The 23,253-nt window shown below is 36.8% G+C and overlaps 1 protein-coding gene across 11 annotated transcripts in view; it reads right to left on the bottom strand.

The window, feature by feature from the left end:
* ARAP2 (ArfGAP with RhoGAP domain, ankyrin repeat and PH domain 2) overlaps window positions 1-23,253 on the bottom strand; it is a 585,721-nt gene that overhangs the window by 157,701 nt on the left and 404,767 nt on the right. For all 11 annotated transcript variants that reach the window (XR_015165502.1, XR_015165503.1, XM_086406188.1 and 8 more), the window contains exons 4-7: window positions 12,887-12,945; window positions 11,755-11,831; window positions 11,001-11,092; window positions 8,953-9,306 (exon numbers count right to left, since the gene is read on the bottom strand). Coding sequence is in view for 9 of the 11 variants with exons in the window: in XM_086406188.1 (XP_086262314.1) it covers window positions 8,953-9,306; window positions 11,001-11,092; window positions 11,755-11,831; window positions 12,887-12,945 (582 nt within the window). In the remaining 2 variants the exon portion in view is untranslated. The remainder of the gene's footprint in view (window positions 1-8,952; window positions 9,307-11,000; window positions 11,093-11,754; window positions 11,832-12,886; window positions 12,946-23,253) is intronic.

Genomic DNA, 23,253 nt, shown 5'->3' with positions numbered 1-23,253 from the left:
GAGTTCAATTCTGCAAAGTACTTCAGAATTCCTTCAGGAAAAAAGGTTAAAGCAGACAAGAAAAAATATTAGCCTAGGTTTTATACTATTTTGTTGTTAGGATCCTAAAGGGAAACATTGTTTTGAGAAGTTTTGTTTACAATAATTTATAAGGCAGGTGCAGTGTTACTGATTTCTATAAGCTATTCCCTTGAGTTCTGGTAGGGCAGCTTCAACTGCTATCTTAAATACAGTCTCGCCACCTGGTGTTGGTTTTTATTGTCTCAAAAACTGTGTATTTTAAAAGCTCTTTTTAAACAACTGTGTATATACAAACAATTAAATCTCTATGAAGTACTTCCATGAAGGCACTCCTATTTAATTTCGATCTGAAGTGCCAGCAAGGTTTTTATTTTTTTAATATATCTTTTAACTCTTTAAAAATTCGATCAGTATGCTAACCAATGACATTAAAGTGGTAGAGGCTACCAAATTGTCATCTTTAAATATCACACAACTGAAAAGTAACTAAGTCAAAATTTATGACTTTTATTAATCATCACAAACATACTTCTCAATTATTTCAAAAATATCTAAGAAAAAGATATCATAAATATGCTATTTCAGATTCACCTGCCTTATTTACATAGTGCTGAAGAAGCCTATGCATATTTTATCTTATTTTCTGCTCTAACCCTAGCTAGGCTCAATATTTTTGGTACAATTTCCAAAAAATCCAGATTTTTATTTAACAGCTCTTTTTTATTTTAGCTAATCACTTAATCACATAGCTCTTAAGTACGAAGCTTTTAAATCCTGCAGTATTAGTATAAAGTATTTTATAGATACACATTCAAGGAATTATAATATTTCTATAAAATATCAGCACTTTTCTATTCTAAAGTGTATTTCTAGAGTGCATTTCTTCACTTTTAACCAAACCAAAATGATTGTTTCCAAAATAATATGAACCAAAATGAGCTGAGGCCAAAAAAACAAAAACAAAAATTTTCTGAAATCCCAGCTTCCATCTCTGCTTTAAATGAAGAAAAAACAAATTTTAACGTAAAATCTCAAGTGCCAAAGGAGTTTTAGAAGTCAACGATAAAGTACAAATTTCAATGTGTGACTCACAATTTTGCTAATATTTACAAAGAGTTTTGTTCTTACATGACATGGTATATGTAAAACTATGTTAAAAGACTCAGACCTCTCTATTTTATGGAGTCATACTCTGTAAAAATAAATAAATAAAACAACTCAACAGCTTCTAGCTAAGATGACCACTTAAAAGTTTGCATTTATCTCTGCTGCTGCTGCTGCTAAGTTGCTTCAGTCGTGTCCGACTCTGTGCAACCCCATAGATGGCAGCCCCCAGGCTCCCCCGTCCCTGGGATTCTACAGGCAAGAACACTGGAGTGGGTTGCCATTTCCTTCTCCAATGCATGAAAGTGAAAAGTGAAAGTCAAGTCGCTCAGTCGTGTCTGACTCTTCGCGACCCCATGGACTGCAGCCTCCCAGGCTCTTCCGTCCATGGGATTTTCCAGGCAAGAGTACTGGAGTGCGTTCCCATTGCCTTCTCCGCCATTTATCTCTACTTCTCCTAAAATCTCAAAGGATGAAAAAACAAATAAAAATAAATACCTACAAACTAACTTGAACAAAAATGTAAAGAACAGTATCAGGAAATCAAGAAAGCACAAGAAGGGATGGAACCAACTCAGGAGGTTTCAGAGAGATGACTGCTAAGCCTGCAACAGATCAAATTGAAGGCAAAACAAGTTTACTCACAGAATTTCAGAGTCTCAGGAGATACATGCACAAGTGACTCTGGAGGTGACTATAAAGGAAGGACAAGTGGCTGAGAATCAGAAGATTTGTGGAAATGCAATTGACCTTACATTTTTATGTGTGGCATACAGAGATTCTGAGAAACTGAGTCACATAGGAAAGGAGCAATAGCCTGAAAATTCTAATTTTTATCTGATTCCATTCATTCACTTCACTAGCTAGACTGACAGAAAATAGTTACGCTATTTTAATAAACATTAAAACTAAAAATTTTCTCCTCAAACTACAGATAAAATTGGGAAACTTTTTAGTAGCTTGGCACATTCTTCACAAGTGATGTGTGGTTTGAGAAATGGCCAATAGTTTCCGGTATAAAAAAATACTTTTTGTCAGAGATTTAAGATTCAACTTCAGGTTCAAAAGGTGTCAGCTTCCCTGATAATTCAGTTGTAAAGAATCTGCCTGCAATTCAGGAGACCCCAGTTTGATTCAGGAAGATCCGCTGGAGAAGGGATAGGCTACCCACTCCAGTATTCTTGGGCTTTCCTTATGGCTCACCTGGTTACAGAATCCACCCGCAATGCAGGAGACCTGTGTTCAATCCCTGGGTTGGGAAGATCCCCTGGAGAAGGGAAAGACTACCTACTCCTGTATTCTGGCCTAGAGAATTCAATGGACTATATATAGTCCATGGGGTCACAAAGAGTTGAACACGACTGAATGACTTTCACTTTGGTCAGAGACTTGTCAATTTTCCATTACATCTGCTTTTCACTGAAAGGCTGACTACAGGACAGCATTGTGGGGAGGCTGGAGGTCCCCACCCACTACAGAGCAGGCAGAGAGTCACTCCACAGAAGCAGCCTTGGAGACCCTGGGCACTGTCTTGGAAGTCAGCTCTGACAAAGGAACCTACAGTAGAAGCTCCAGTATCCTCCAAGTCCTGGGTTACTGGCTTCTAAGTGATCCCTCAACCACTGCTTGGGATTTGCCCCCTTTTTTGATATTTGACCTCTGGCTTTTTCCCTTTCCCTAGTTCTGTGTTCAACCTGGACATGTAATTCTCTGCCTGATTTTCCCTCCTGATCCTAAAGCCTAATTTGTTTCTTCCATAAAATAACTTCAACTAATCCCTCTATTTATCTCATAGACTTCAGCACATACAGATATCACCTATATCAGTGCCTTTTCACTCCCTCTAGTCTGAAAAGTACTTAGCTAGAAATGCCAGTTAAAATGGTTTTAACTGGCATTTTCCAAAGGTCATTGAGCTGGTATTCCTCCTCCCGAGATGATCTTTGAAGAAATGTTTTCTCAGCCCCTCTGTAACCTCATGATTCTGTTCTCTGTGGACCTTTCTGTACCAACTGTTATACTTTGTCTTCTGAGTTTATCTTTCTTTGTATTTTTTTCTGCCTTAAGAGGAAGACACAAAAAAGACAAGGAACACATTTTGCTCATTGTATTCTTCCATAGTTTAAGTGTATTATATTCACACATTGCTGGATTAGCCTCAAATGTTCAGCTCCTGCTGCCCCAGACTCAGATTTCTACACAATGCTTCTCTATAGTTAAAAAATGAATAATTTTTTAAAGAAGAATTAAGCCTGGTGTGCTGCAGATCATGGAGTCGCAAAGAGTCAGACACGACTTAGTGACTGAAGACCAACAACAAGAAAAAAGTTCTTAAACATCTTGGGAAATAAAATGTAAATTCCTTGAGATACATTGCATTTTTTTATAAATATGCTTGGTGCATTATACCAAATACTGAACACACAAACATTCTTAGGAAACAGTAGGTTAAGAAGTCAATGGGTTTTCTAATTGCAGATATTCTTGGATATTTCAATTGTGCTTCTCCCAGAAGCACATTCAACCATGTTTCTCTTTTCTTTATAGCAATTCACAGGACTCTTCCTCTGAGTCCTATATTTAGGAAATTTTGTAATAAATTCTATCCAGTCTTCCATATTTGCATCTACTCAGACTTACTGAAAAGCTTGAGCTTATGAGTTACAAATAGGAAAGAGGAAGGAAAGAGACTTGGTATTTCATCCTCAAAACCAGTAGTTTTGTTTTTTTTTAAAACACAAAAGACTATTTATTTTTTCATTTGCTTGACCTGTTTGAAACACTAATAACAGGCCCAAGTTTAACATTTTACTAAGTTTTTCTTCATTTATTTTCTAAAACCAATAATATAAATCTGTATTATAATTAGTTCACTCAAATACTTAAATAAATTTCATACTTTAAGCTCAGCTGGAAGTGTTTCCATAGTTCTCTAGTTGCATGGTATTATACAATTATTTTCTTACTAAATATTGGGCAGTTATCACATACGGTGTATTGATTCAGAACTGGCATTTCCATTTCAAAGCAAACAGACACTCAATCATGTGAAATAAATCCAGATTATGAATTTGATTACTTTGTTTAATGTCACTCATGACTGAGGACAGTTTTAAACATTACTTGGAAAAGGATAACTGAGTATGGCTATTATTTGCTTTAAACTGTGTTCTGACAACACTTGTACTTGTCTTAAGAAATTAAACAGAATTTCAATAAGCACACTGAGAGTCCTTGCTCTGCTGATGTACACCAGCATTATCAATAGAATAGATAGATTTACAATCACTACAGTGTTTGAAGTTTAGTTTTTATTACATTACTATAAATTTTTTAAAAAATTGATGTTTTAGGAAAACTGAAAAGAAATGATGTCTAACACTAGGTGTTTTCCAACAACAAACACTGAGTTATCTACCACTGCCAGGCAACCTTCCAGCTGCTGAGGATACTGCAGTAAACAAAATCCAATAGAGATGAGTGTCCCCATGGAGCATTTATGCATTAAATAAATGCTAGTGTATGAGCGATGAGAAAAACAAAGCAGTTAAGGGAGTGATGGGGTATTGGGAGAGGGGGAAGTGATAATATTAACTTTAGTGTCAGGGCCTCAATGCAAAGGAGACTTTAGAGCAAGACCTTGAGGAAGGTAAGGTATAAGCCATGTTGTTCTCTGGCTACAAGCACACAGGGCTGAAAGAAGAAGTGCAAAGGCCCTCAAAAAGGGATTCTGCTTCTGATTAGATCCAGACTTGATAGAATAATAAAGCAGCTTTCCCCTTCTGTAATCTAGGTTATAATATTCAACATGGGGCCCAAGGGAGATGGAGGAAGCTGGTATGAGCTTTCAGCCACACCACTGAATCAGTTTTACGCTCTTATGTCCCACAAGCCAAACATGGCCCATCAGATGGGTTTATAAATAAATTTTCATTGAAACACAGCCTCATTCATCAGTTTACACCTTCTCTGCAGCTGCTTTCATGCTCCAATAGCTGAGTTACTGAGCTCCCACAGACATCATATGGCTATAAAGATTAAAGTATGTATTATCTGAGCTTTTACAGAAAAAAGTTGCTAATACTTTCTCTACAGAATTTAGAACACCATCAAAATCACTGCCACCTGCACCAAAGAGATGTGTGGCCATGAGATAAAGCTCAGCAACCTCTGCATAAGCAATGGATAGGCATCATTTTGTCTAAGTAATGAGCATCAACCGCTCTCACCACAGCCTGCTGCTGCTGCTGCTGCTAAGTTGCTTCAATCGTGTCCAACTCTGTGCGACCCCACAGACGGCAGCCCACCAGGCTCCCCCATCCCTGGGATTCTCCAGGCAAGAGTACTACAATGGGTTGCCATTTCCTTCTCCAATGCATGAAAGGGAAAAGAGAAAGTGACACGACTCTTAGCGACCCCATGGACTGCAGCCTACCAGACTCCTCCGTCCATGGGATTTTCCAGGCAAGAGTACTAGAGTGGGGTGCCAGTGCCTTCTCCCTCACCACAGCCTACAGAGTCTAATGAGAAAAAAAAAAAAAAGGAAATTCTACTTATGGTCTAATAAACACAGGCTTCTTGGCCAATTACACATAATTCTCTTAAGTTTTAGTAATATAATCATAGAGAAGAGCTTTCAAATTTCTTGGTGATATAACAAGCTCCTTTGTTTACTTTCCTAGCTGCATTCTGGTCTACTGGGAAAAGACTCTCAAGTCAGAAAACTCAATTATTTTGCCTAAAATGGAAAAATAAAAATCTCAAAAAATTACATCTTCTAACCTTAGGCTGGTTCAGAATAGAAAGGATGAAAGTCAGAGTTCTGATAACATTCTAACTGTCCCAGAGGTGACCAGTTAATGGTGAAGCTTTCTCAGGTGCCTGGAGCATAAACATACTAACCCTGCAAGAGCAAGGTGCCATCAGAGATCACACAGGAAATCACAGCTGCTGGGGGCTCTGTAAGAGTTTGCTAAATCTTCCAGTGATGCTTAGAGAGGGCTGGGATCTCCCTAATCATTTAAGTTCTACAGAAATGAGAGATCTGAGACTATTCCAGCTCACTGCTTCATTCTGCCAGTGTGTATATTTGAGTAATGACTCATACCTTTGCAATCTGACTATGCATTTACCAATAATATTGATGATTGATGAAAACAGACACATCTGACTATTTTGTCACCCTAATGGAACCAGAAAGGTGACAAAAATACCTGATACTAAGAAGTACTCTGCTTCAGTTTAGTCTATATCTGATTTGCTGAAATATTAACTATATCACTACTAACCACAAAAGTGCTCAGCATGGTTTTTTTCTTTCTTAAGAAATACTATTTCTTCTCCCATTAGTCAACTAATTGTTCTTCTGGAAATTTTTTTGCTAATAAATTTTATTTTAGGTGAAAACAATGCTTTCTAGAAATGATGCATCTTTTCAAGGGAAGAGTAGAGATAACCAGCACAACATAAGGATGCATACCACATCAACTTAAACAGGAGAGACTTCAGTTCAGTTCAGTTGCTCAGTAATGTCCAACTTTTGGTGACCCAATGAACTGCAGCACACCAGGCCTCCCTGTACATCACCAACTCCCAGAGTTTGCCCAAACCCATGTCTACTGAGTGGGTGATGCCATCCAACAATCTCATCCTCTGTCATTCCCTTCTCCTCCTGCCCTCAATCTTTCCCAGCATCAGGGTCTTTTCCAATGACTCAGCTCTTCGCATGAGGTGGCCAAAGTACTGGAGTTTCACCTTCAACATCAGTCCTTCCAATGAACACTCAGGACTAATCTCCTTTAGGATGGACTGGTTGGATCTCCTTACAGTCCAAGGGACTCTCAAGAGTCTTCTCTAACACCAAAGTTAAAAGGCATCAATTCTTCAGCACTCAGCTTTCTTTATAGTCCAACTCTCACATCCATACATGTCCACTGGAAAAACCATAGCCTTGAGTAGATGGACCTTTGTTGGCAAAGTAATGTCTTTGCTTTTTAATATGCTTTCTAGGTTGGTCATAACCTTCCTTCCAAGGAGTAAGTGTCTTTTAATTTCATGGCTACAATCACCATCTGCAGTGATTGTGGAGCCCAAAAAAATAGTCAGCCACTGTTTCCACTGTTTCCCCATCTATTTGCCATGAAGTGATGGGACTGGATGCCATGATCTTAGTTTTCTGAATGTTGAGCTTTAAGCCAACTTTTTCACTCTCCTCTTTCACTTTCATCAAGAGGGTCTTTAGTTCCTCTTCACTTTCTGCCATAAGGATGGTGTCATCTGCATATCTGAGGTTATTGATATTTCTCCCAGCAATCTTGATTCTAGCTTGTGCTTCTTCCAGCCCAGCGTTTCTCATGATGTATTCTGCATATAAGTTAAATAAGTAGGGTGACAATATACAGCCTTGATGTACTCCTTTTCCTATTTGGAACCAGTCTGTTGTTCCATGTCTAGTTCTAACTGTTGCTTCCTGACCTGCATACAGGTTTGTCAAGAGGCAGGTCAGGTGGTCTGGTATTCCCATCTTTGAAGAATTTTCCAGTTTATTGTGATTCACACAGTTAAAGGCTTTGGCATAGTCAATAAAGCAGAAATAGATGTTTTTCTGGAACTCTCTTGCTTTTTCCACAATCCAGTGGATGTTGGCAATTCGGTCTCTGGTTCCTCTGCCTTTTCTAAAACCAGCTTGAACATCTGGAAGTTCACAGTTCACATATTGCTGAAGCCTGGCTTGGAGAATTTTGAGCATTACTTTACCAGCGTGTGAGATGAGTGCAATTGTGCGGTAGTTTGAGCATTCTTTGGTATTGCCTTTCTTTGGGATTGGAATGAAAACTGACCTCTTCCAGTCCTGTGGCCACAGCTGAGTTTTCCAAATTTGCTGGCATATTGAGTGCAGCACTTTCATAGCATCATCTTTCAGGATTTGAAATAGCTCAACTGGAATTCCGTCACCTCCACTAGCTTTGTTCATAGTGATGCTTCCTAAGGCCCACTTGACTTCACATTCCAGGATGTCTGGCTCTAGATGAGTGATCACATCATCATGATTACCTGAGTCATGAAGATCTTTTTTGTACAGTTCTTCTGTGTATTCTTGCCACCTCTTCTTAATCCCAAAATAATTTAATAATCCATGAGAAGCATTTCCAGTAAATATTTCAAAAGGACACTCAAAATTCAGAAAACAATTCTAATTAAACATAATCCCTCTCCAAAGATTTCTCAGTACTGTAAAATGCTTAAAGACAGAAGTTTCTTTGTCAACATCTGAAATGATAAATCTGTTTTAAAAGTATAATATTCAAGGGACTCTGACCTTTTGTGCAACATTCAAAACTCAAAACAATATATCTGTAACAGTGAAGCCTAATATCTAACAATGACCTACTTTTCCCTAACTACAATAACCCTTGTATTCCCAAACAGAACACTGTTATAACATGAGCAAAAGCCAAACAGTGTGGGCAGAGTAATACTAACTCAATCTGTGTTGTTTTTCTTTGCTACAAATTGAAACACAGGGTAGCCCATTTTGGTGCAAAGTTAGAAACTAACATTAAGGATCTAGATGTGAAATTAGGACTTTCAGTTTTAATTTGCTTTCAGAATCTTTTAGCCCAGAATTCCATACAGTACATGGCACATGTCCCTCATATATCTAAAGAAACAGCATTTGCAAAAATGTTATCAAAAGTCTCTCAAAACTGTTTCTGTATGCATACGGGTGGGGTGGGGAGGAGCAGCAGCAACCTAGTAGGTTTAGAAATGGATACACTTGAATTTTTTTTTAATAAGCCCTTAAGGAAAAAAAGAAAGAACACATACCCTTGGGGACAGAGTTTGTCAAGCCATCCGGATTTAACCTTCCTTGTAGATGATCCATAAAAACAGGCATAGGGAGATATTACATTTGAGGAAATAACTGGTGAATCAGCATTTCCACTTGTTGAGCTTAGTGGATAACTGTGCCTATTAACAGGGTCCAAATTTGCTGCTTTTTGAGTCCTTGATTTAGATGGCTTTGAATTTTTTCTTCTTAAACTCTGAAAGCATTCTTCTACTGTTGAATACTCTGATTCTGAAGCAGAGTCTATAGGAAGATTGCTTTTGTCCTCTCGAGGTATCCAAATATCTTCTACTTTGTTTTCACTTATATTTTCCGTCCTGTTATCATATATGCTAAATGGAAAAAGAATGGTGTTAATACTTCCTAGTACTGTATGTGACAAGCCATAGATGACTTTTTCTACTTATTAACAACCAATTACAGAAATTTAAGGCCAAGAAAATCTGAGCTCAATTAATGCTTCTGGATAATCTTCAAAACTCTTTGAGAAAAATAGAACTCTCTCATTATCCTAAGATATATTTGAATACGGATTCATATACTATAAGAAGTAGTGTCTTTTTCTTTTATGTATCATTTAATCTGATCTGTTTATTTGGGGGGTTGAGTGTAAGTACTAAGGATGGAGACTGCCGTGTTCTCTGCATCACAATTTAAACTTCACCAGCACCAGTATGTGGTCAGCCACTTAACAGGCAAGATCATGAACCACAACATTGTGAAGAGAGACACTGGAGATCTTATTTCCACTTGTTGTCCTTTCTCTGCCTCTCCATAAAAGGACTCCAAAGACCCTCTGCTCCATCATCATGCAATAAAACAAAGTGAAATCTTTAGTATTATTTTGCAAGATTAAGGAAAAAAACTAGATGAGGAAAAACTAGACTTAGAAAGTAGCTAATAAAAAACAAGAAAGGTCCAGGACATCAGAAGGTAAAAGCTGTGTAATGCGTAATATTTATGGGAATACACAATTGCTAATTACTTTCCTATAGATTTAAGAAAAAACAGACTCGCTCAGCCATTTATGTATAACAAAACTCAGTACAAAGAAGTTTTTGCTAATCAATGAAACAGATAGGCTGAGAGGTCAAATTACATCCTTCTGGACATGGAGTTCTAAAAACCACCGCTTCCTTGTGCGCGTGTCTGAGTGCTCAGTTACTTCAATCATGTCCAACTCTTTGTGACCCTATGCACTGTAGCCTACCAGGTTCCTCTGTCCATGGGAGAATCCACGGCATTCTCCAGGCAAGAATACTGGAGTGGGTTGCCATGCCCTCCTCCAGGGGATCTTCCTGACCCAGGAATCGAACCTGCATCTCCTGTGTCTCCTGCATTGGCAGGTGGATTTTTTAATGTTGAGCCACCACTGCTTCCTTAAAGAAGGATTAATTTGGCTCCCTCCATATTCTGCATTGTAATAGGTTCAAATGCTTACTGAAGATACTCAATTATTTATTCCAATTTAAAGAAACCCTCAACAGTGTCAGCCTTTGAGAATAAAGCATAAACCAGAAGACAAATGTTAGGTAATGATGCACTATATCAAGTGCTAATAAAACTGAGAGGAAAAGTAAAATTTAACTTGGTGCCTTACATACTCTGTTTAACCTCATGTTGATCCAAATAACTGGATAATTTTCAAGCTGCTTATCACTGCTGAACTTCTACATTACATCTGTAAAAATTCTGTATCTCACATAGTGACATTTTTGGCATTGCCCCTTTCTTCTTCATATTGAGGTAACTTCCTGTCTTTAAAATGCAAACATAGTTACCACATATTTGCCACTCTGAAAAGCAGAAAATGGTTTCAAATATGAAAAGACAAAAATAGTGTGCTATAGATTATAGAATCAATTTACAGACTCTAAATTATTAAAATGAATGCTGTTATCAAAATAAAGGATTTGAAATTTCCAATATAAATTATTTTCTTAGAAATATGAACAAGAGTTGAACAATGAATCGTGTATAACATTCTATTCAAAAGAATTAATCATCATCAATCATGTCCTCATACCTTGATTTGACAAAAAATGAGTTTCTTTCAGTAGTTGTTTCCCCTTTGAGTGTTTCTTCCTGGGTCCAAAATTCATTCTTTATAGATCTCTTCTATAAAAAAGAATATATATATATTTTTTTCAGGGTCACAATATTCTACAAAGATCCACAGCATTTGGGTTTAGTTTTATTAAGCAAATGTCTATTGTTTAGCTCAATTTTCAACAAAAACAACTTAATTAGTGAGACAAAAGTAAACACAGTCTTTTGATGCCTTCAGTATTTTATTTAAATCATTAGTACATATTTTCAACTAAGAACATAAGATGCTAAAACCTGATTTACTTTCCCACTTATTTTTTGTCTTCCAACTTAATCTTGACCAACAAATAAAATACCAAAAGAGCAAAAGTTCTGGAGAGGAAATAGAAGTCTGTCTGTATTTGGATATAAGGAAAAGTAAAATCAAGGGCTTCTGTCAGTTTGCTTTACTTTTTAATGGAGTTTTTCTTTTCTCTTTTTTTAAAGTACCTTGTGGTAAATTTTGAAAACTCATTGATCTGTATCCCTAAAAACAAACTAAAATGTGTTTTTGTAATATATATTTTAAGATATCAATTTACCATGATTTTACTGAACAGAAATTTACTCACTAGAAATTTTTATTCCATATAACACATTCTTCAAACAGCTTAAAGGAAAATGAAGAGGCATGTAAAGGCAGAAAAGCAAAGAACTGAATATGGAAAAAAATTAAAATGTATAGGACTAACCTTGGAATTTTCTAGTCTCTGGAGGAGAAAGGTCTCTCCATAAGGTAGAATGGAAGATGAATTCTCCTCATTTGTATCTTTTGGGGGAATGACAGAATGAGATGGAAAGATGAGAATAATGTGATTTTTTTTTTTTTTACAAAAGCATGTATTTAATTATTTCATAACAATATCACAATTTCAGCTTTATTCTAAGAGTCCAAATTACGCTCATAATTCTTACCTCCAAATCAACTCTAACTGTGGTTTTCTTTCTGTAGACATCCCTCACTTCACAACTAAGATATATCACAAGTGTGATGTGTCATATTTGTTCTTGCTAACCTCAAAGATCCACATAATTAAACACATTTCCCCATACAATGGAAACTGTCACAATATATTTATAATGTTAATTTCTAAATAATGGCAGAAAATTAATCTTTACTGTAATTTTCCACAAATGATCATTAAAAGTTCACTGACAGCTAGATATTAATAGCATTCAAAATGCCAGAATCCACTTAATATAATCCCTCTAACACCATAACTGCTAGCACACCTGGATATAAATTATTTCAAGAGAATTTCCACTATCCCTGAATTACACAGATCTACAATAAAGAATTCTTAACATTTCCATTTTCTGCTGTTGCAAACTCTTTTAAAGGCTCACTAACCAAGAGCTTGCTAACTTATCATTGAGAAGAATGTTCCTGAACTTGCATAAGCAGAATTTTCAAAAACAAGAAAGAAAAGCCTCTGTTAGTGAGCAGTTGACCACAGCAATGAATGTCACCCTTCCTTGTTACCATGGCAAAATTACTTTCCATAAATATACACCCTGTAGTTCAGACTCGGAAACCACATAACTTAGTTAAATGCCTTTGACTGTGGTTAATAATAAACGAAGACTGTAGAAAAAAATTTTATATTAACATGTGCAAATTTCCAGGAGTCTGCATGTATATTAATTACTGTTTTTCATTCATTCACTTTTAAAAGTGTCTGGAGTACTATGAACCCTGGTAGAGAGTTATTCCCACTACTCCCTATTCCACAGGTGGGTTGCCTTCTTGATTGTGATTTTAACACATATAAGACTATCAAATGAGTACTACCTAATTTACAGACTTTAAAATAGGAGACTCACTTTGCTGTGTCACAGATTTTCCAGTTGAGGTAGCAACATTTCTTCTCTCACGGAAATAGCTTAAAGCAAAGGGAAAAATAGAGCCATTAAAACACATATGTAAACCACATGTTACTATCTTGAGTAAGGATTAATTATAGACACATATATTTTCTTTGGTAGAAAAACAAATATTCAAAAATAAGTTTTATTTTACTAAAATACAATGGCCACATTCCATAAATGTGTTTTTCTAAATAGCCTTAAAGAAAGTGATTTTAATGGATTTTACAAGTATTTGCTTCTCACTTTTTATAATTCATAAAAGCAAGTGAACATATTTGCTGAAGTATTTATGATGTTTTTGTCTTAGCTTCACAGTACTTAATCAAAATCTGTCTAGTTCTAAGAGTATAATTGAAAATATGTAAGCAGTGCTAAGGGGAAAGGTCATAGCAATACAGGCTCATCAAGAAACAAAGGAAGAAAAATCAAATCAATAAAATTAGAAATGAAAATGGAGAGATCAAAACAGACAACACAGAAATATAAAGGATCATAAGAGACTACTATCAGCAATTATATGCCAATAAAATGGACAACGTGGAAGAAATGGACAAATTCTTAGAAAAGTACAACTTTCCAAAACTGGACCAGGAAGAAATAGAAAATCTTAACAGACCCATCACAAGCACAGAAATTGAAACTGTAATCAGAAATCTTCCAGCAAATAAAAGCCCAGGTCCAGACAGCTTCACAGCTGAATTCTATCAAAAATTTAGAGAAGAGCTGACACCTATCCTACTCAAACTCTTCAAGAAAATTGCAGAGAAAAGTAAACTTCCAAACTCATTCTATGAGGCCACCATCACCCTAATACCAAAACCTGACAAAGATGCCACAAAAAAATAAAACTACAGGCCAATATCACTGATGAACATAAATGCAAAAATCCTTAATAAAATTCTAGCAATCAGAATCCAACAACACATTAAAAAGACCATACACCATGACCAAGTGGGCTTTATCCCAGGGATGCAAGGATTCTTCAATATCTGCAAATCAATGTAATACACCACATTAACAAATTGAAAAAGAAAAACCATATGATTATCTCAATAGATGCAGAGAAAGCCTTTGACAAAATTCAACATCCATTTATGATAAAAACTCTCCAGAAAGCAGGAATAGAAGGAACATACCTCAACATAATAAAAGCTATATATGACAAACCCACAGCAAACATTATCCTCAATGGTGAAAAATTGAAAGCATTTCCTCTAAAGTCAGGAACAAGACAAGGGTGCCCACTCTCACCACTACTATTCAACATAGTTTTGGAAGTTTTGGCCACAGCAATCAGAGCAGAAAAAGAAATAAAAGGAATCCAAATTGGAAAAGAAGAAGTAAAACTCTCACTGTTTGCAGATAACATGATCCTCTACATAGAAAACCCTAAAGGCTCTACCAGGAAATTACTAGAGTTAATCAATGAATATAGTAAAGTTGTAGGATATAAAATCAACACACAGAAATCCCTTGCATTCCTATGCACTAATAATGAGAAAATAGAAAGAGAAATTAAGGAAACAATTCCATTCACCATTGCAATGAAAAGAGTAAAAGACTTAGGAATATATCTGCCTAAAGAAAATAAAGACCTATATATAGAAAACTATAAAACACTGATGAAAGAAATCAAAGAGAACACTAATAGATGGAGAAATATACCATGTTCATGGATCAGAAGAATCAATATAGTAAAAATGAGTATACTACCCAAAGCAATCTATAGATTTAATGCAATGCCTATCAAGCTATACCAATGGTATTTTTCACAGAGCTAGAACAAATAATTTCACAATTTGTATGGAAATACAAAAAACCTCGAATAACCAAAGCAATCTTGAGAAAGAAGAATGGTACTGGAGGAATCAACCTGCCTGACTTCAGGCTCTACTACAAAGCCAGTCATCAAGACAGTATGGTACTGGCACAAACACAGAAATATAGATCAATGGAACAAAATAGAAAGCCCAGAGATAAACCCATGCACTTATGGACACCTTATCTTTGACAAAGGAGGCAAGAATATACAGTGGAGAAAAGACAATCTCTTTAACACGTGGTGGTGGGAAAACTGGTCAACCATTTGTAAAGGAATGAAACTAGAACACTTTCTAACACCATACACAAAAATAAACTCAAAATGGATTAAAGATCTAAACATAAGACCAGAAACTGTAAAAATCTTAGAGGAGAACACAGGCAAAACACTCTCCGACATACATCACAGCAGGATCCTCTATGACCCTCCTCCCAGAATACTGGAAATAAAAGCAAAAATAAACAAATGGGATCTAATTAAAATTAAAAGCTTCTGCACAACAAAAGAAACTATAAACAAAGTGAAAAGACAGACCTCAGAATGGGAGAAAATAATAGCAAATGAAGCAACTGACAAACAACTAATCTCAAAAATATACAAGCAACTCCTGCAGCTCAATTCCAGAAAAATAAACGACCCAATCAAAAAATGGGCCAAAGAACTAAATAGACATTTCTACAAAGAAGACATACAGATGGCTAACAAACACATGAAAGGATGCTCAACATCACTCATTATCAGAGAAATGAAAATCAAAACCACAATGAGGTATCATTTCACACCAGTCAGAATGGCTGCGATCCAAAAGTCTATAAGCAATAAATGCTGGAGAGGGTGTGGAGAAAAGGGAACCCTCTTACACTGTTGGTGGGAATGCAAACTAGTACAGCCACTACGGAGAACGGTGTGGAGAGTCCTTAAAAAACTGGAATTAGAACTGCCATACGACCCAGCAATCCCACTGCTGGGCATACACACCGAGGAAACCAGAATTGAAAGAGACACGTGTACCCCAATGTTCATCACAGCACTGTTTACAGTAGTCAGGACATGGAAGCAACCTAGATGTCCATCAGCAGATGAATGGATAAGAAAGCAGTGGTACATATACACAATGGAGTATTACTCAGCCATTAAAAAGAATACACTTGAATCAGTTCTGATGAGGTGGATGAAACTGGAGCCTATTATACAGAGTGAAGTAAGCCAGAAAGAAAAACACCAATACAGTAAACTAACGCATATATATGTAATTTAGAAAGATGGTAACGACAACCCTGTGTGCGAGACAGCAAAAGAGACACCAATGTATAGAACAGTCTTTTGGACTCTGTGGGAGAGGGAGCGGGGGATGATTTGAGAGAATGGCATTAAAACATGTATAATATCATATAAGAAACAAATCACCAGTCCAGGTTCAATGCAGGATACAGGAAGCTTGGGGCTGGTGCACTGGGATGACCCAGAGGGAGGTATGGAGAGGGAGGCAGGAGGGGAGTTCAGGATGGGGAATGTGTGTACACCCATGGCGGATGCATGTTGATATATGGCAAAACCAATACAATATTGTAAAGTAAAGATAAATAAATAAATAAAAAGCAGAGACGTTAAAAAAAAAAAAAAAAAAACAATGAAATATCACTACCCACCCACCTGTACAGCTAAAATTTTTTAAATAACAAAATGCTGTTGAGGGTATGAGACAAAAGGAAAACACATACGCCGCTGGTGTTAAAGTAAGTAGGCATAACCATTCAATGGTGAGAACCACTTTGTATTACCTTCCAAAATGGAACATAAGCAATATCCTACGACAGCAACTTTACTCTTAGGTATATATTCAATAGACATGCATGTAGAACGTGCCCCAAGAAAAACCACTCAAGTACATGTCAACATGCAAACGTTAAAAGAAGCTGTGGAAGAATCACACAAAAGAACAACATTCAACAGCCACAACAACAAACTGACATGCAGCCACGTGGATGCATCTCAAAAACATCAGGTTGAATAAAAGATATCAAACACAGTGTTTTTTGCTGTATGACATCATTTGTATGAAACCCTAAAACAGCAAAAACTAATTTACAGTGAAATCAGTGGTTGCCCAATGCAGGTGATAGAATAATTTACTACCTATGTGCACAGGTGATTTTTGAGGAGTGGTAGAAATGTTCTCTATTCTTATTGTGGTAGTGCTCACATAGGTATTCATACTTGTCAAAATTCATCAACATATATATTAGCATCAGTCTATTTTATTATGTAAGTTATAAACTTACACATATAAGTATATTGTTTATATGTAAAATACTAGAATATGTTGAGCATATGAAATATAATAGAAGAATGGATATCATGGTATAGCCATACAATGAATTATTATACAGCAATGAAAATAGTTTGCAACTGTATGTATCAACACAGAGAAGTTTCAAAGTTAAGCAACATGAGCTTAGTAAGAAGAGTTACTATATGATTGCATTTTTAAGTCCACAAGACAGTCAAAACTGTAGCATATTGTTTGGGATATACTTAAGAGGTACAATATTTTTTTAAAGTATGAGGGTAATAATCATTATTTAAAGTCAGGATAGAAGCTGTCTGTGACAGGAGAGGGCATACAAGTTTATCTAAGTGTTGCAAAATAATTAATCCTTTATTTGTTCATCTCCAGATTCTTGACACTGTGATATGGCTATAATCATTTCCTCAAATTTGTATGTCACTGACATAAATATATATTAATAATTTGAACCCCTGATTAGAACACCACTCAAATTTTCTACATCTTTGATAACTTCTGCTAATAATAAATACCTCTAATTATTATTGAGCACTTACTATATATCAGACTCAGGTCTCAAAATTTTATAAATACACACACACACTCACAATGTGTATGTCTGTGCATTTAGTCCCAAACATCCAAAGAAGAGCTATAATTATATGCACTTTTTAAGAAGAAAATTGGCAAACAAAGCAGTTACTTTCCAAAAGTCACACAGCTCTTAAGTAACAAACCTGGGATTCAAACTCAGGCAGCATAGCTCTATACTACTACTAGTACTACTACTACTAGTACTACTAGTACTACTACTATGCTAAGTCACTTCAGTCATGTCCGACTCTGTGCGACCCCATAGATGGCAGCCCACCAGGCTCCCCCGTCCCTGGGATTCTCCAGGCAAGAACACTGGAGTGGGTTGCCATTTCCTTCTCCAATGCTTGAAAGTAAAAAGAGAAAGTGAAGTCACTCAGTCGTGTCTGACTCTTAGCGACCCCATGGACTACAGGCCACCAGGCTCCTCCTTCCATGGGATTTTCCAGGCAAGAGTACTGGAGTGGGGTGCCATTGCCTTCTCCGGTAGCTCTATAAGACCTATTTAAAACCTTCATGCTTAATAAAAAACTTAACTTTAACTTACTGGAAAAAAAAACATGCAAAGTAGTTAAAAAAAAAAAAAAAGGTTTTGAACTCTTTTAAGTACATCCATTAGTGGTATTTTAAAGCATATTTTGTTGCCTTAATTTTTATAAATATAAAGAAAAAAGTATGCAATGATTTGTATTGATTTTGCAATTCAGTATCCACCTGCAAGCAATTACCAAATCTATCAACCAAGTTCATTTGATCTACTGAAGATGAAAATTAGCTCAACACAGAAAACAAGCTGTTTTTAAAACTGGTGATTATCCATTTATATTCTCATTTATCTATAAATAAATTATCTCAAGCTATTTTATATTCTAATATCTATTATGTCAAAAGCATTTTATTACGGGTTTATGTATCTACATCTCATATTTCATCTCCTTAATAGACTGATGAGGTAGAACTTGCTGTCCTAATCCTACCAATAAGGAAAGGAGATTCTCTGGCCCAAGTGGCATAGCTGCTGCTGCTGCTCCTAAGTCGCTTCAGTCATGTCCGACTCTGTGCGACCCCATCGACGGCAGCACACCAGGCTCCCCTGTCCCTGGGATTCTCCAGGCAAGAACACTGGAGTGGCTTGCTATTTCCTTCTCCAATGCATGAACGTGAAAAGTGAAAGGAAGTCGCTCAGTCGTGTCCGACTCTTAGCGACCCCACGGAGTGTAGCCTACCAGGCTCCTCCACCCATGGGATTTTCCAGGCAAGAGTACTGGAGTGGGTTGCCATTGCCTTCTCCTAGTGGCATAGCTAATAGAAGGCAAAAACCAGCATTCAAGGTGAATTCCATCCTGAGTGCAAAGCCCATGCTCCTTCCTTTCTGCTCTATTATTCTCCCATCAATTTTCCTAGAAACTGCAGATTGCTATTAAATTTGAAATATAAAGCATGGGTGATTTGCAAAAATTAAAAACCCATTAATAAAAGCAGTAGCTATCATCCTGTTTTGTTACTATGCTTTGGTGATCTTGGTCAAGTTATTCAACAGACCTGAGTCCAATTTCCTCATTTACTAAAGGGGAATAAAAACAAGGTCTGCTGCCTAGGAATATCATAAGGGTTAATGAGATGGTGCTTTTAAAGAGCATAATGTGTGCCTTACATAACACAAACACTCAGCTAGAATGAGACAACTGTTTTATTAATTAGAGAAAAGAATGGTTGGTCTTCCTGGTAAAGTGATAATATGAACTATTACTTCTTAAAGTCCTTAAAAGTATGAACACTCTTCGTTTGAAAGACTAAAAACGTGTCAACAACATAGTAGCAGAATAAATTGTATTTTTTTTCATTTAGTAAACTACTATACAGCAGATACTGCATAAAATACATGCATGGATGTTAACAACCTTTAAAATAACATTATGTGAACCAAGTTTCAAAAAAATAACTGACTACCAAAGTGAATCTTCAACTACCTACAGATGTTATTTGTTCTCATATTTTTAAATCACTAAAATTGCCAAGAAAAGCAGTGGCATAAATGCTAATTAACGTTAAAGATCTCTCTTTATAATCTACACTTACCCATTATGTGGGCATGACACCCACGCCAAAAACAATAATCAATTACACACCCCAAATGGACCATATCTTTACACAGAATGTTTGTTTTAAAAAAATACAATTCTTACAATTTGCAACATACTAACTACAACAGACTAACTATAGGTCATTACACAATTGAATTCAAAAGAAAAACACTGGAATCATTAGCAGCAGGGGAAAGCTGTTTTGAGGTTACATAAAAGTCCATCTAGTCAAGGCTATGGTTTTTCCAGTGGTCATGTATGGATGTGAGAGTTGGACTGTGAAGAAGGCTGAGCGCCGAAGAATTGATGCTTCTGAACTGTGGTGTTGGAGAAGACTCTTGAGAGTCCCTTGAACTGCAAGGAGATCCAACCAGTCCATTCTGAAGGAGATCAGCCCTGGGATTTCTTTGGAAAGAATGATGCTAAAGCTGAAACTCCAGTACTTTGGCCACCTCATGCAAAGAGTCGACTCATTGGAAAAGACTCTGATGCTGGGAGGGATTGGGGGCAGGAGGAGAAGGGGACGACAGAGGATGAGATGGCATCACTGACTCGATGGACGTGAGTTAGAGTGAACTCCCAGAGTTGGTGATGGACAGGGAGGCCTGGCGTGCTGCGATTCATGGGGTCGCAAAGAGTCAGACACGACTGAGGGACTGAACTGAACTGAACTGAACTGCATGTCTAACTAAATCACACAAATCTGAATTCAGAGAACACAAGGGTGCCTTAAATACAGCTCAGATGAAGAATATGAAATGTATAATGAACAAATAATTGAGTCTCAATTTACAAAATTCCAAAACAGTCCTTAGGATAAGAATAAAAATTACAGAAGGATTACAACACAAAAGCCTACATCATTATTGTAATACTTTTTTCATCAACTAGCAGAAGCTATAGTTCAAAAAAATTTTTTCAAACAAAGCAGGACTTTCAAAATTATGAATAAAGAGTACAAATGTCTCTTCACTTGTAGAAAGTATCACACAGATACGATACCTTTATACTCTAACAGTAAGTCAAGTGATTATCTATTAATTTTGATTCATTACCTAGAAAAATGGTACTGATGAATCTATTTGTAGGGCAGCAATAGAGATGCAGACAGAACAGATTTATGGACATAGCAGGGGAAGGAGAATGTGGGACGAATGGACAGAGTAGTACTGAAACATATACATTACCCTATGTAAACCAGATAGCCAGTGGGAATTTGCTGTATGACTCAGGGAGCTCAACCCAATGCTCTGTGACAATCTAGAGGGTGGGATGGCATGGGAGGGAGGTTCAAGAGGAAGGGAACATATGTATGTCTATGGCTGATTCATGTTGCTATATGGCGGAAACCAACACACTGTAAAGCAAACATGTATACCTGTGGCGGATTCATTTCGATATTTGGCAAAACTAATACAATATTGTGAAGTTTAAAAATAAAATAAAATTTAAAAAAAAAAGAAAGGATTAAAGTGACACAGCAAGAAAATGCTAGACTTGAACTTTTACATTTGCTTTTGTAGTATAAGGATTTTTTTTTTGGCTCAAACATTACTTTCCCCCTGAAATGCTAAGTCAGAGTAAAATTAGGGGAGGAGGTGGTCACTTGTTCAGAATACTTGGGGCCATGAGTCAGAGTGTACATGGAAAAGGGTGTGACAAAAAAAAAAAATAGGTTTTAAAAAGTTTGATTCATTGTTATTGATAGACATTCAAGTCAAAATTTTGCAAATACTGAAATAATCAACTCATTTTCATAGAATTTGTAAAAAGCCATTTTAAAGGAAAAAATCTGAATTTTACAATGCTAAGCATTTTCTTTTTTTTTTTTTTGCTATTTACATGACATATAAAGGTTTTCTTGAACATGAGGATGGGATGAATTTCAGTATTTTTCTAATTCAATGTAGCAAACAGTTGTTTATTTGTCTGTATGTTTTTGTTCATGTCTCACCATTAAAGTCTAAAGTAGCAGATCCATTTTTAATGTCTGTATCATCATGTCTATGTACATCCAGAGAAAAATATCTATGATTTTTACTTTTAATAAAAAGTTCTCAGAAGGCTGGTGACTTCAGGTTTAGAACACATACTTTTGAAAAATGCCCTTCAACAGTTAACATAGGTCTTCAGTCTTATGTTACAAAAGATGTACTCCAACCACAGTGCACCCTTGCATACCACCCTCCTCGCCTCCACCTTTGCTTCTTTACTGTTCCTTCCCCAACATATTCAAAGGCATGACACCTAAAAGACAGGGCTTTGTGACTTGTACCAAGGATAAAATAGTTGCATGAAATATGTATGAAAATCATTAAACTAGGGAGGAGGAGAAGAAATGTACCTCTTTCATAGCAAAAGATACCTGAATCCTTCCTGCTTTGTGTACTAAGGAGGATCCTCCTGGAAGGATCATTAAGATTCACAAGACACACCTATGACTCACAGGGAAGGGCAGCTGGTGGAACTTGCTTTCTACTTAGAGACTTCTATGGGAGACCTACTGGTGAGCTGATAAGGAAGGAACTGGCTCAAGGCTAGTTCTGACCTAGACCCCAAGAGACAGGACTTACAAAGTGATCCTGAGGTCCAGGGTCCAGCATGTGAAGTGAAGTTGCTCGGTTACGTCCGACTCTTAATGCAACCCCATGGACTGTAGCCTACTATGCTCCTTGGTCCATGGGATTTTCCAGGCAAGAGTACTGGAGTGGGTTGCCATTTCCTTCTCCAGAGGATCATTCTGACCCAGGGATCGAACCCAAGTCTCCCTCACTATAAGCAGAGGCTTTACCGTCTGAGCCACCAGCATAGCCCCACCCAACCCAGCCTTCCCAAGAGGATCAGATAGAATTCAAAGAAGGAGCCTAATGCACGGACAAAGAGAACCCATCAACTGCATCAGTTAACTTGGCAAGGGGTAGAGGTTGGGGGTACATGTCCAGGGAGATAGAAACAAAGCACCTCACATCAGGTACACAGCCAGAATCATGTTCCTTTCAATAATTATACAAAATGTTTAGTGAGTAAAGAAATTAGGTTAAAATTGCTGGCCACAAAGAAATATATTCTATGCTACATCAAGGAATATACTAAATATCATTTAGATGTTATTTGACTAGAGAGAATCTTGGATTATATAATCTACAGTTTCATTTATAACACTGCAGAATCTTGCAATTACTATTTGCAATTCAGGCAAGGACCACAAAGAAAAACACTGTTCTGAAAATAATTTATTTTCTCGTTTTATAATTTGATCACCAGAAATCCATAGATACCATTTACTGTCATAATCAGCTGCTGCTGCTCCTGCTGCTGCTGCTAAATCACTTCAGTCGTGTCCAACTCTGTGTGACCCCACAGACGGCAGCCCACCAGGCTCCACCATCCCTTGGATTCTCCAGGCAAGAACACTGGAGTGGGTTGCCATTTCCTTCTCCAATGCATGAAAGTGAAAAGTGAAAGTGAAGTCGCTCAGTCGTGTCTGACTCTTAGTGATCCCATGGACTGCAGTCTACCAGGCTCTTCCATCCAT

The sequence above is a fragment of the Bos grunniens genome, chromosome 6, assembly GCF_055505025.1.
Source record: "Bos grunniens cultivar Pamir isolate PY7600 chromosome 6, Bosgru_T2T1.0, whole genome shotgun sequence".
In the NCBI taxonomy this organism is placed as follows: domain Eukaryota; kingdom Metazoa; phylum Chordata; class Mammalia; order Artiodactyla; family Bovidae; genus Bos; species Bos grunniens.
This window is presented reverse-complemented; position numbering and strand designations above follow the sequence as displayed.